At 38.6% G+C, this 12740-nt stretch overlaps 1 protein-coding gene across 1 annotated transcript; it reads right to left on the bottom strand.

The window, feature by feature from the left end:
• Window positions 1-482: 482 nt before the first annotated feature.
• CSTA (cystatin A) lies at window positions 483-12536 on the bottom strand. The gene is made up of 3 exons (XM_049628284.1): window positions 11383-12536; window positions 3503-3604; window positions 483-629 (listed from the first exon to the last, which is right to left on the bottom strand). Exons 1-3 carry the CDS (start codon window positions 11446-11448, stop codon window positions 501-503), a joined length of 297 nt encoding a protein of 98 aa, XP_049484241.1. The 5' UTR covers window positions 11449-12536; the 3' UTR covers window positions 483-500.
• Between the last annotated feature and the right edge of the window lie 204 nt (window positions 12537-12740).

Here is a 12740-nt window from a genome sequence, read left to right as displayed (position 1 = left end):
GAGAGAGAGAGCATGCACGAGTTGGGGAGGGACAGAGAGAGAAGGAGAGAGACAATCCCAAGCAGGGTCCACACTGTCAATGCAGAGCCCAATGGAGGGCTTGAATACACGAACGGTGAGATCATCACCTGAGCCAAAGTTGGCGCTTAACCAACTGAGCCACTCTGGTGCCCCAAAATATAAATATATTTTGTAAAATACCTGATTTAATTTTAAAATGTGAGGCTAGGGATGGAATATTGGATTCTTAGCAACCATAGGGAACTGATCACCCATGATCTAGCCTGTCTATGGTGGGAAGGTGGTGGCAGTGGTGGTGGTCTTATCATTTGACTTTGAGAAAGAAAATATAATTAATATTAACACAGTAGAAGAGAAATAGTTGAAGAAATCAATTTATTTGAAAAGGAATGCTTCTTTATTGATAGTTACATATATTAGCAAGGATCGTTAATCAGTAGCCAGTGGAAAATACCAGACCACTTTTGGAACATGCTCTGCTAAAAGCCTGTCAGCTCATCGTCCTCGCTTTTGCCAGTCTGGTAACCAGTAAGTGTCAAAGATGAATCTTGTACTGGAAGACCTTTGAATACTTTAATGTGAATATATCTATTATCACCTACTTTCACCTAAAAGATAAAAAAAGAAAAAACAATGAAAAAGAGATTCATTCAAATGGATCTCTGTCAAGTGAAAGATCTACAGACTATAAAGACTTTACTGAAATAAGCTTTTTGGGAACAGCATTTCTAGACCAGCATTCTTAGACCCTTGATTTTCATAAATCTACCCTCTTATTTTATGAGAAAGGGTATGGCTAGAGGCATAGGTCCTTATTTTATTTTATTTTATTTTATTTTATTTTATTTTATTTTATTTTAATTTATTTTATTTTATAAAATTTCCTACAGTCTGAAAGTTCAGAGTTGCATTTCATTTTCAAAGATGCACAGAACAAGAAAACATGTGACCGTCATTTTGTTGATTCTGTTTTCTGACTTCCAAATTGGGACACTTTATTTGCTGCATGGTTTGAGAAGGGAGGAGAAAATCAGAATTGTCCTAGAAATTTTGGGATGTGTGGTTCCCATATCTATAGTAGAACCTGCTTTGTAAGTACCCACTAGTAGGACTAAGCAGGGCCCAGGGGGTGGACAGTGTAGTGTCCCTCCTAAAATAAAGGGATCTTGCTGGGAAGTCATTGGTATTGAAATTGAAATGGAAGTTTGGGCAGGAGTCTGGGACCTAGAAAATCATGGTAAGAATGTCTACCTTTGTTCTTGGTTGAAACAATGAAAGTTTATCTTATAATAATATTTTTTACATTCTGATGTTCCTTCCTAATTAACAAATACCATTTATCAAATGTTTACTGTGATTCAGAGGCTATGATGAGCATTTTATATACTTCTTACTATGAGGTCTGAAGGAAGGTGGAACAATGACAGTTTTACAGATGCAGAAGCAGATTAGGAGAGATAAAGTAATTTTCCATAAATTTCTCAGCTAATGAGTGACAGAGTCAAAATCGAAATCCAGACTCTAATGTCGACGTTCTTTTCACTCTACAGTGTAACCCTTTAAAAGCATTTATTCTGTACTTGGAACAGGGCATCAGCCTTTGCATACATTGTTAGATGCAGCACAGCCAGTAGTTAAGCATCAGACCATCTGGATTCAAATCCTAGCTCTGCTCTTACAATTATATGACCTTATTAGTTACCCCATCTTTCTGGGGCTCCATTTTTTTGCCAGTAACATAGGGGAAATGATCATACTTACCTCATAAATTTGTTGAGAGGATTAAAAGAGATAATACATGTCCAGCTCTTAGAACAGAGCAAATTATAAGTGCTTAGTAAATTTCAGTTCATTTATTCCACACAACACCTGGCAAAGTAGGTTATTATTTGCATTGTGCAGACAAGGGCATTGAGGCTTAGAGAAGATGAGGAGCTTCAATTACACAGGCACTGACTAGTGAACAAGTCAAACAAGGGTTCAAGGGTGCCAGGACTGTCTGACACCAAAGCCTGCAGCCCTTCCATTCCACCACCTGCCTCTTGATAGGTACTTGAGAAAGAACAGAGGTCACATCACCAGCAAGACCTTAAATTTAGAGAGTGGTTCAAAGCAGAGATCAACAACTAGATACAGTGGCCAGGAAGTAATGAGGGAACTGTAATCCAGTAGGAGAAATCTGACGAGGCAGGTGGTCTTAACGGAAGAAAATTTCAAGTTTTCTGATAAGCTTTTAAGGACATACATGAGCTGGTTAATATATGAAGTTTATGAACTTGGACTAATCATAAATTATTAAAACAATGATCTCAATTTTGATGGCATGCTTCTTGTCTTTGAACAAAATCATTTTTTACTGGAGAACATTCTTTTTCAGCTGTGAAGAAAGCAGATTGAGAAAGGAGGAAACAATGCCAGTGCTTTCTGAGGATAAAGTAGGATCTCATTCATGTGTACCACCTCAGGACCTGGCATATACTAGGAGTTCAAATATGGTAGGACTGGGATGATCCATTTATATAACTCAGTGTTGCAATTTTCCTATGCTCAGCTGGTTAGGACTGGTTAATTTATTTTTTGGCTCAAAACATTTTTCAAAAATGTTATATCTTAAGTAGTTATTGTTAATGAGGAATAAGCCAGAGTGTGTGTTGGTAAAATGGTTTTGTCAAGATTAAGTAAATGCATTTGAATGTCTGTTGTTATTATTTATTAAATCAGAATTGTCATCTCAATACCAAAGGGTGGAAATTGTTCCCAAATATCTATGGTTGACTTGAAACGGTTCCCTCTCAACTTCATAACGATTTTCTTCAATTACAACTAGATAGTGCATCATTTAATTTATTGATGTAGCTATAAAATTAATCTTAAAATTACTTTAAATGTTCCACTGTTTTTAATTGTACCTGCAGTGTCACAAATTGACTCCACTTATTGAATTATCAAAATTATTCAAATTGTATTAATCAAAACGCTATGTAAAGGACAAAAGTGGTTTAAGTTATTTTTCCACCTTAAATTACTTTAAGTCCTTCCGAAAATCCATTTAATTAGATATGTAGAATCACAAAGCTTTGAGGTAGAATAAGCTTCAAGATAGCATGTGGTTCAGCTCCATGCCTTCAGGCAACTGAGATACCATCCTCCCGCTTCCCATAGGAAGCAGCCATGGCCACATGCTTGGAACTGTTAATGAAATCTCTTTCTATACAATTTCTGAAAATTGTAATTTATAAAATATAATTGTCATTTAGAAGAAATCAATGTAAGAAAGCTTTCTAAATCCACAGGAAACATGGTTTGAATATCCCATTATCTACCAATTTGAGAGTCTACCACTTGGGAAGTTTCATGTGGGATAGACATCTTAATTTAGCACAACCAGAGGGACAAAATATATGGTGGAGGTGACAGGGAACATCATACAAAATGAGAAATACAGTATCTTTTAGTGCCAAGGTGGATGTTGAACTCTAACCTTAATGTAGTAATTTATTCCAGCAACCACTTGAGTTTTGTACTCTATAGCTTCAAATTTTTGGTAAGTCTCATTTGTTTTTTCTTCAAGCTGAGGTTTAACCTTAAGAAGAGAAAAGAGGAAACACATTATCAAAGCTATATTGGACTCCATTTATGTGATTTACAAGCCTGGGAACCTCGTGTTTCTGAAGGTCCTTAAACATGATAATGACAGCTATTTCCAGTATTTCAAGGATAATAAGATTACATGGGCTAACTAAAATGTCAAATTTTGTTGCGTTACATCAACTTGTGGCAATATATGGTAACGTTTTCACTAGTAAAACTCTAATATATGTATCTTTGATAAAGATGGGAGAGCTATAATTACTACTTTATTTAAAAATTTTTTATTTTGAAATAATTTCAGACTCAAAGTTACAAAAATAGTGTCAAGATCCTTAATTTAATCACAGCTGTAATTCACTTTGCCACGTAAGATAACACATTTACAGGATTCAGGGATTAGGATGTTGGCCACCATTCTGTCTACCACAGGGGAATTATAAGCTTTGATGGCAGCATTCCCAAACCAAACATGACAAGGGAATGAAAGTCTCAAATTCAATATGTGAACTTTCACTTAATCTACCAGTTTTCAGTATTGGTCCTTCATTCCTGCCCTCAGCTGAGCCTGATAATGCTAGTGTCCACTGTGTTCTCTCTGACTCAATTTCTGCTAAGAGTAGATCTTCAGAATTCTGTGGGGGTGGAGGATGGGTAATAGGTTATCATCTTTCAGCTTGGAAGGGAGTGAAAGGGAAAGATCTGGGGGCAATCTCCTCATACAGATCTGTCATCAGTTTTCCTGGTGGGAGCCCCATGCCTCACTCTTGTCATCATAAGTTTCTGGCATTGCTAGTGCTTGAGCCACTTTGGAATTCTGCACCATGAATCCACTTACTTCTGGCTCATCATTCCCGTCTGTGGTTTAGGCTTTGTCTAGATGGTCCAGTAATTTTCCCTTGTTCATCTGTTTTCCATCTTCCAAAGTTTTGTCAGTATCTCTGAGGTGGTATTTGCCTATCTCCTGTTGTCTTTCTATTTGTTGGCTTTATGCCCTTTACCCTGCAATATTTTCCTATCATTTAGAAGGAAAAGGAAATAGACATGTATGTTCAATTATACCTTGTTTATTGGGAAGTTGCCTCCCTGCCCATCACAAAAGCATTTCATGTGTTTTAGACAGGTCTCCCATGCATCTAGGGTTCTCCCAAGGCCATATCAAGTCCTTCCCATCAGTGGGCAGATGTCCTGAATCCTTTTCTATCAGCACCTCAGTTTGGGTACCAGAACTGTTTTCAAAGATGTAGACATTTCCAAACTCTTTGAGTTCTCAGACTACTTTGGAGGCTACAACACTTCATAGACCACCACCCATTTCTCCTGTGACCTTCAGAATAGATGGGAAGAATGTGATATTGCTTTCTTGAGATGGAAAATAAAGCTCCAAAGTCGACAAAGGAAGAAGACAAATCATGAGGAAAAAAGAAACCAAACAAACGGAAATGGGAAGAGGTAGGGTGCAGGAGAACGGGAAAAAAGTAGACAGGAGTGCCGAGAGAAGTCAAGTAAGGAGAGGAGTTACTGGCCTGTTGCTTCCTCTGTCTAACCCTTCTGATCCAATATGGGGTACCAGTCAAGTTAGGAGCTAAGTTGGAAAGGGTTAATCTCTACCCTAAACCCAACATTATCTATTTAAACCTCATTTTACAAATGAGGGACCTAAGGCTGTGAGGAGAACATGACTGCTTAAGGCTGAAAAATTATTAATTACAGTTATTTAAGGTTTTAAATCCCTTGCTTGATAGCTTAAGTATCTGGTTTATCAGTGGCAGTGATCTGTATTCCTTCTGGTTTCCAGTCTTTTGGTCATGTTTTTTTTTTTTACTGCATATCAGAAAACTTTATTTCCGTCTTAAAATCGATCAAAATCTGCAACCTTTCCACTGTATCTATATAGTCCACAAGTCCAGAATTTTCCATAAGAGAGCTGACTTCAAATGTCTGGTTTGTGTCAGTAAGTGCATTGGCACCTATCAGACTGTGTGCCATGATTTCAGGTTCACTCTACTTATAACCTGTAGCCTTGCTCTCTCTTCCCGGTAGAACAGACTGGTATTATTCTAACGTTGGATGCTATGAACCTGGGGTAATGAGGCTTAAGCTGAGGAGCAGGAAAGGGGGAAGAATAGGAAGGAACTGGTCAGTGAAACTTTAATTTTCAGAAGGCAACTTGGTGCTGAAAGACTCCCCAAGGGTGGGTGCTGAGAGGGTAAAGCCAGCTGGGAGTGGTGGTCTGGGACCTGATAGTACATAGACAGACCTCGAGCTGAACACAGTTGACATTCACTTTCCTCAGCCTACCATGCATGGTGGTGGCTGAGATGCTGGAAGAAGAAACAGTGTGGGTTTGTCATTTGAGCCCCAGCCAGTGGAAGGATCCTATCAGGAAGGAGCAGCTGGCAAAATACAATTACCCTAGAGATGTTCAAATTTTTTTTTCTTTTCTTTTTTCTTTTTTTTAATTGCTGCAGAGCATGAATCTTGGTGAATGGTTAGTTCTCTGGGATCTGAGGATCCCATGCTGCACCTAACACTTATGGCTTTTCCCTATCTGTAATCATTCTTCAGAAACATTGGGCTATGCATAATTTAGGGAAGAATGGATAGAAATGTGATAGAGGCAACATGGGTAAGGTATATTTTGGGATGTTTTACAGAGTAAGGAAGGAGAGTTTGGGCAGTAGCATGAAAGTATAGTAGGGCTGATGAGAAGTGACTTAGACATTTGTCATCTGACCATGTTTTGAGGGAAGGGACAAATATGGGGCAAGGCAACTGGTACACAAGAAATGATGGCATCTGACATGAGAGAAGAAAGGTGGACTGAAGAACAGAGGGCAGAGTCTTAGGCTGGAGGGAGGAATGAGATCCAGCAAGAGAAAAGGAATCAGAGTGTTCTTGCACCAGATGACTGCAATCTTTTAAGAGAAGAAACTGAGATACCTACTGGAGAGGCCATGAGGATGGAGGGATTGAGAAACCAAGGAGAGAGAAGGTCCAGGTCCACCTTTCTGGAGTTTCTAGAAAAGGGCCAACAGGCTGTGACTGAAAGCATGTTCTGGAAGCCCTAGGGTCCTGTTGCTGTTGTTTGCTGGCATGAATTCATAAATTTGTAGTGAGTGAGTTTCTGTGGTTCTGCAACTTCCTCGGCAAAGTTCTCTGGATCTGGAGCACAAGCTGAAGAGGAAGTGGTGGCAATGGGAGTGATCTCTAATTGAGGGCTGGAATGCCAGAATTTCATGGGGTCAACAGAAATCAGGGGTGGAAGAGTGTATGAAGCCACTCACCATGGGTCCAGGCTGGACGAATGCTCAAGTTGGTTTAGGCATGTTATGATGAAGATGGGAGGATGAATGCCTGAATGATTGTAGTGTGGCTGAATGGCAGGCTCTCTGGGTGTGGGGCAGTGGGATTGATGAGGAAGCTGCTGTCAGAGAGAATACAAATGTGTGGGTGAGTGACAACTGTGACATACTAAGCTCCAGGGTGTGATGTCCATGATGGTATGCGGAGGGGATGTTTGTATGGTATTATGGTCTGTGCTTGCCAGGAATGGCATTCACTAATTAAGTTTGACTGAGGTGTGTGTGTGTGTGTGTGTGTGTGTGTGTGTGTGTGTGTGTGTTGTATCTACCTGTGCATGCATAATAATAGCTCTTATTTCTAAAAGTAACTGTTGAAATAACATTTATTTCCTGCATGTAAAATTACTCAGAATTCTCATCCATTGGTTTTTTAACATATGATGTAAGATATGGATCAGCAGTAATGATCTAGAGGCTTTTGCTGGTAGGGCCACTCGGTCCTTAATTACACATATTACAGTTTTTCATAGATGGGGTCAAGTATAGCTTGTTATTTCCTTGAGTGTATCTCTTATCTCCAATCTATTTTGTAAATCTCTCTAAAGGCAGAAACCATTTTTGTGTCCCTTCTGTCCCTATAACATTTCACATGGTACTGTGTATATAATGTTTTCCGAATAAAGAAAGTGAGGTTGTTTTTCTTCATGACAACTTGTCTTTCCAGAAAGGAAAGAGGGTAGAAGAGAGGGATAGCAGAGATCCTCAACTAACACAAAGAACTCTGGGAAAGGGGATTTCTTCTACGTGTACTCTGGACCCAAGAATAATTATTATCCTTTAGTAATACATGATACACAATTACCATTCAGTCTCTGCTATCTTCAGAATGGGGACACTCTTTTCGTCTGCCTTTGGAAATGTTCAATCTCCTCGACCCCAAGCTCTTTGTTTGATTCTCTTCTCTTTCTGACTTTGTCCAACATCCCTCTTTCATTTTGATATCAAATTCCTTAAACCTGCAGTTCTCATTTTTCTTTGATGCTTTCTCCTCTCTATGAGATAGCTTTCTCCATCCTTCCTTTGCCTCCCAAATGGAGTTCTTCCTTCAGTTGGCATTCCACTAAAAAGCTCTTTGATAAGGACAGTGAAAGCTGATAAACTTCAGCTCCTCTAAGAAGCTCCTCTAAGAAGAAACTTCAGCTCTAAGAAGCTCCTGCATTTTAATAGGTGATTTAAAAAAATAAGAATACGTAAAAAACATCAAAGATATAAAATTACAAGGTAAATGACAGGTACTAGTGCTCTTCCTTGAGACCCCCTAAGATCCTACTAAGTGTATGACTACCAACACCTACCCATTTGCCTGGCTCTGACTGGGCACCTAACTAATTCTATAATCTTGTAGAAGGTGTTGATTATATTTCCTCATCTAAAAGTGGTTTTGGTAATAACTGCCTTTTGGGGTTGTTTGTAGGGAGATAAGTTACATAATTGATGGGAAGTGCTTCCTAAATGACCATTCCTCCACCTTCTAATACTTAATTGGGAATTGCCCCCTAAGGTTCTCCTGTGAGAGGGGAGCTAGCTAAATGATAACTGAGAGCTTAATACCTGATAAGCTGAACTACTATACAGTAATTCTTCACTTGAAAGTTAGGGACTTTGGGGCACCTGGTTGGCTCAGTCGGTTAAGCTTCCGACTTTGGCTCAGGTCATGATCTCACGGTTTGTGAGTTCGAGCCCCACATCAAGCTCTCTGCTGTCAGCACAGAGCCCACTTCAGATCCCCACCTCTCTCTGCCCCTCCCCCACTTGTGCTCTTTCTCCTCTCTCTCAAAATAAATTAAAAAACTTAAAAAAAAAAGAAAGAGCTTTGATGGGCAAACTCTAATGTGTTTCCTCTTCCAACCCTATGATTTAAAAAATATTTTATGTTACATCCCAGTTATCTTGACTTCCCTAAATGGAGTGTAAACCCCTTGAGGGCAGGGGCAATGTCTTAAAGTCCTCATGTATCTTCTTTTTTTTTTCTTAGTTTTTTAAATTATTTATTTATTTTTGAGAGAGAGACAGAGTGTGAGCAGAGGAGGGGCAGACAGAGAGGGAGACACAGAATCTGAAGTAGGATCCAGGCTCTGAGCTATCAGCACAAAGCACGCTTATGTATCACAGTCCTGGACACCTAATTGATATTCAAGAAATGGTTCATTCTGGGGCGCCTGGGTGGCTCAGTCAGTTGATTGTCTGACTTCGGCTGAGGTCATGATCTCAGGGTTTATGAGTTCAAGCCCTGCATTGGGCTCTGTGCTGACAGCTCAGTGCCCGGAGCTTGCTTCGGATTCTGTCTCCCTCTCTTTCTGCCCCTCCCCTACTCATACTCTGTTTCTCTCTCTCTCTCAAAAATAAAAAATTAAAATTAAAAAAAATGATTCATTCATATTTATTTCTCAAACTGATTTAAATCTGAGGCTGGCTGCTTGCACAGAGAAGGCAATTTACCATACCTTGTATTTCCCTCAACCCACATACTTCTCCATGTTCCTGCCACTTTACAGTGGAAAAGGCAGGTGGTCAAAATCTTAAGACAGGCCAGCTTCTTAACCAGGCAGTTATTAACCTCTTTGAATCTCAGTCTGAAATCTCACCTGAAAAATGGACATGATGATTTCCTTCCCTGCCCTAGGGGTTATGAAGATCAAATGAGAGGTTGGCCAAATGGATGACAAGGCTTTTAAAACTGCAAAGCACCTTTCTGGGGTGGCATAGCTACTGTTAATATCTATCTCTCATTCTACCTCCTTGATGGGATAAGCCTTGTCAGAGTAAGCCTGAGGTAAGCAGCAGGAAACACACTTGCAAGTTAATTTCATCATTTAAGATGTGGCTCACAGATGAATGTTTTTAACAACGCAAGGCCTTCTTATAACTTTATAGCTTCTTGTTAAAAAATTTATTCTTGCTAAGATAGGCTTTTAAAAAATGATTAAAATTTTCTGCATTCTCTCTATCAAATCTGTTATTCCCCAACTTTCTTACAGCTCTGGTCCCTGGAGAGTCTCAGGGGGATTTTCCGGGGTCAGGGGTGATTTCAGGTGAAGATTTGAAGCAAATAACTGTGATGCCTCACCTATGCATGTTTCTTTCTTGTTTCCAAGTCATTATTATGCACATCATCTTATTTTGCCCTCACAGCTCTGCCAGCAGAGCAAGAGATGTGATCTTCATCTCACAAATGGAATTGAGATTTTTTTTTCAGTGCCTTGCTTTTAGAAAGCCCATCTCCCACAGGTCTCTTGGATATCATGCATCTCTAGTCCTGTAGGCCGGTGAGGTCATGGACAGCAGCAGGGCCATCACCTGGAAGCTGGTTAGAAATTCAGGCTCTCGGGCCCATCCCAGCCAGATCTACTGAGTCAGAATCTGCATTTTAACAAGACTCCCAGGTAACTCATGTGCACACTGAAGTTTGAGGACACTGACCTGATATAAGGACTCAAAAAAAGGTATTAATGACTTAATATTCTGCTTTACAAGAAAAATAAGCTCCAAAGTATTTTTTAAAAGAACTCTTAAAAGGGAAACATTTAGTCCCAAAGAACTAGTGGTAGAATTCCAGGCATCTAATCTCTAGAAAGCATTCCAGAGCCCTAACATAGAGGATCCTATCTCTCTCATTCACACAAGAAGCTAATATTGTTTGCCAGTGTCATTGAAAGAAGTTTCAGAGAGAAAAACAAGGAATGAGATAAGAAAATAGGGCAACAATTTACAGGCCTAAAATGGCAATTTACATATTTTTTCTTTTCATAAAATATGCAATATAATAAAATTTTATTATTTAGGTGATATCTAATCAAAGAACACTTAGAAAAATGTATCAACTTGCTGAAAACATTGAGTTCTGTTTTCACCCTTATCAATTTTGGAATCACCATAGACTATGCCACTCCTCTTCCATACTAGTTTAATCATCTTCTAAATACTAAAAGACTAAAATATTTTCTATTTATTCAAACTGGCAGGAAGTTTGTAAATGGTATCTTTGCAATATTGTTCTTCATTTAACCCATTAAAAAAATTCCCTGTAGAGAGGGTAAAGTCTAGTTTGTCAAATTGTTAGCAACCTCAGACTTTAATTACATGTTGCCTCCATTTGGTAAGATCAGAAACCTAATTAGTAATCCTAGAATCATACACTGTAAGCCTATAAAGATGACCTAATACAAATTCTTCTTTTATAAATGGGGAAACTGAGGCTCAGAGAAGTGATGTTACTTGCCTGAGATCGCTCTCACATTTGGGATTCTTAGAGGTTTCATCTGAAAAGGTTTTTAGTTGTAGGGAAGGCTGAACAAAGCACAACACATTTCCCAGTGTTCTAGTTTTCATGTTCACCCACACACTTAACACACCTGACCTAGGAACCAAGATTTTGAATCAATCCTTTTCATGACATACATCAACTCACCTCGTTAGCAATCTCTTGGATTTCTGGAGTGGCAGGTTTGGCTTCACTTAAGCCTCCAGGTATCATTTTGACTAACTGCTTCTTTGCTAGGCAGGATGCCGGAACTGAAGTGATCAGGTAAGCGTGGAGACTCTGGTTTTTAAAGAGTCAACAAGCCCCGCCTCCAGAAAGTATTCTTTTTCACAAAGAGCAAATAGGCACAGGGAAAATGAGTATGTCTTGAAGCAAGCCATGCTGCTTCCTCAACAGAATATGCTAATAGGAATTTGGAAGAATGAGGGCTGGGGATGGACAAATGGGTGTGCCCAACAAGTCACCTTGTCGCAGGAGTCAGACTTCCTTGCATTCTCTTTGACAAGGGTTCTCTTCTATTGCATCTGAGAAATGAAATCTGAAGCCATGACCAGGGTTTCCTAATGTTTTAAAGGCTTTAATACAAAATTTTGTGTTTTAAGGGTGTATTTACTAATAATGTCAAGGCTAATTGTTTAGAATTTACTTGACTTTATAAAGAAAGTAGAAGGATCAATCTGGAGAAACTTGCTGGATATTTGTATTTTACCTTTTTTTTTTTTTTTTACCATTTCTAGAACTGCAGTAAAACACAAAGAATAAAACAACAAACACCTATACTCCTATTATCCAGATTTAAAACTTTTAACATTTTATCTTACCTATCGTCCCTTTGTTCCTTTTCTTGTTTTTTTTTTTGTTTTGTAGTTGTTTTTAAGATAAAATATTACCGACCTCCCACTCCCATCTCCCAACCTTACCCCCCACAGAGGTAAACTACATACATTGTGAGTTTTACACATTTACTTAGTGTTTTTAAAAATTCATTTAAATTGTAGGCTAAACATATATTCTGTGTTATGCTTTTTTCTTGCTCAACATGTTTTTGAGTTGTTCCATATTGATACACAGATAGACCAATGTAGTTTATTTCCTTTAACTGCTTCTTGTGATAGATTTATCTGTCTAACTATCTGTATATCATCTATTGTCTCTATCTGACTGCTATGTGCTAGTCCACATTTTACATATTTATTCCCCTACTTATGAAGACTTTGGCTTTTCTAGTTTTTTACCCTTAAAAACAAAATTGCATTTTTTCCCCTTTTGTACATGGGTGAGGGCTTCTGCAGGCAAATTATCTAGAAACAAAATTGCTGTTTTGTGTGAATTTTTAGCTCTATTATTTTATTCAATTTTGGAATATGTAACACATACATATGATAAAAATGTTCAAAAGGAACAAAATAATTTACAGTATAGGGAATTCTTCACCCACTCTTCCTCAGCCACTTTTCTACTCTTTAGAGACTATTGTTACCAGCTTCTGTATCTTTCAGAGATAT

Source organism: Panthera uncia, chromosome C2 (assembly GCF_023721935.1).
Source record: "Panthera uncia isolate 11264 chromosome C2, Puncia_PCG_1.0, whole genome shotgun sequence".
Classification (NCBI taxonomy): Eukaryota; Metazoa; Chordata; class Mammalia; order Carnivora; family Felidae; genus Panthera; species Panthera uncia.
The sequence above is the reverse complement of the archived record's forward strand: the minus strand, read 5'-3'. Positions and strand labels throughout refer to the sequence as shown.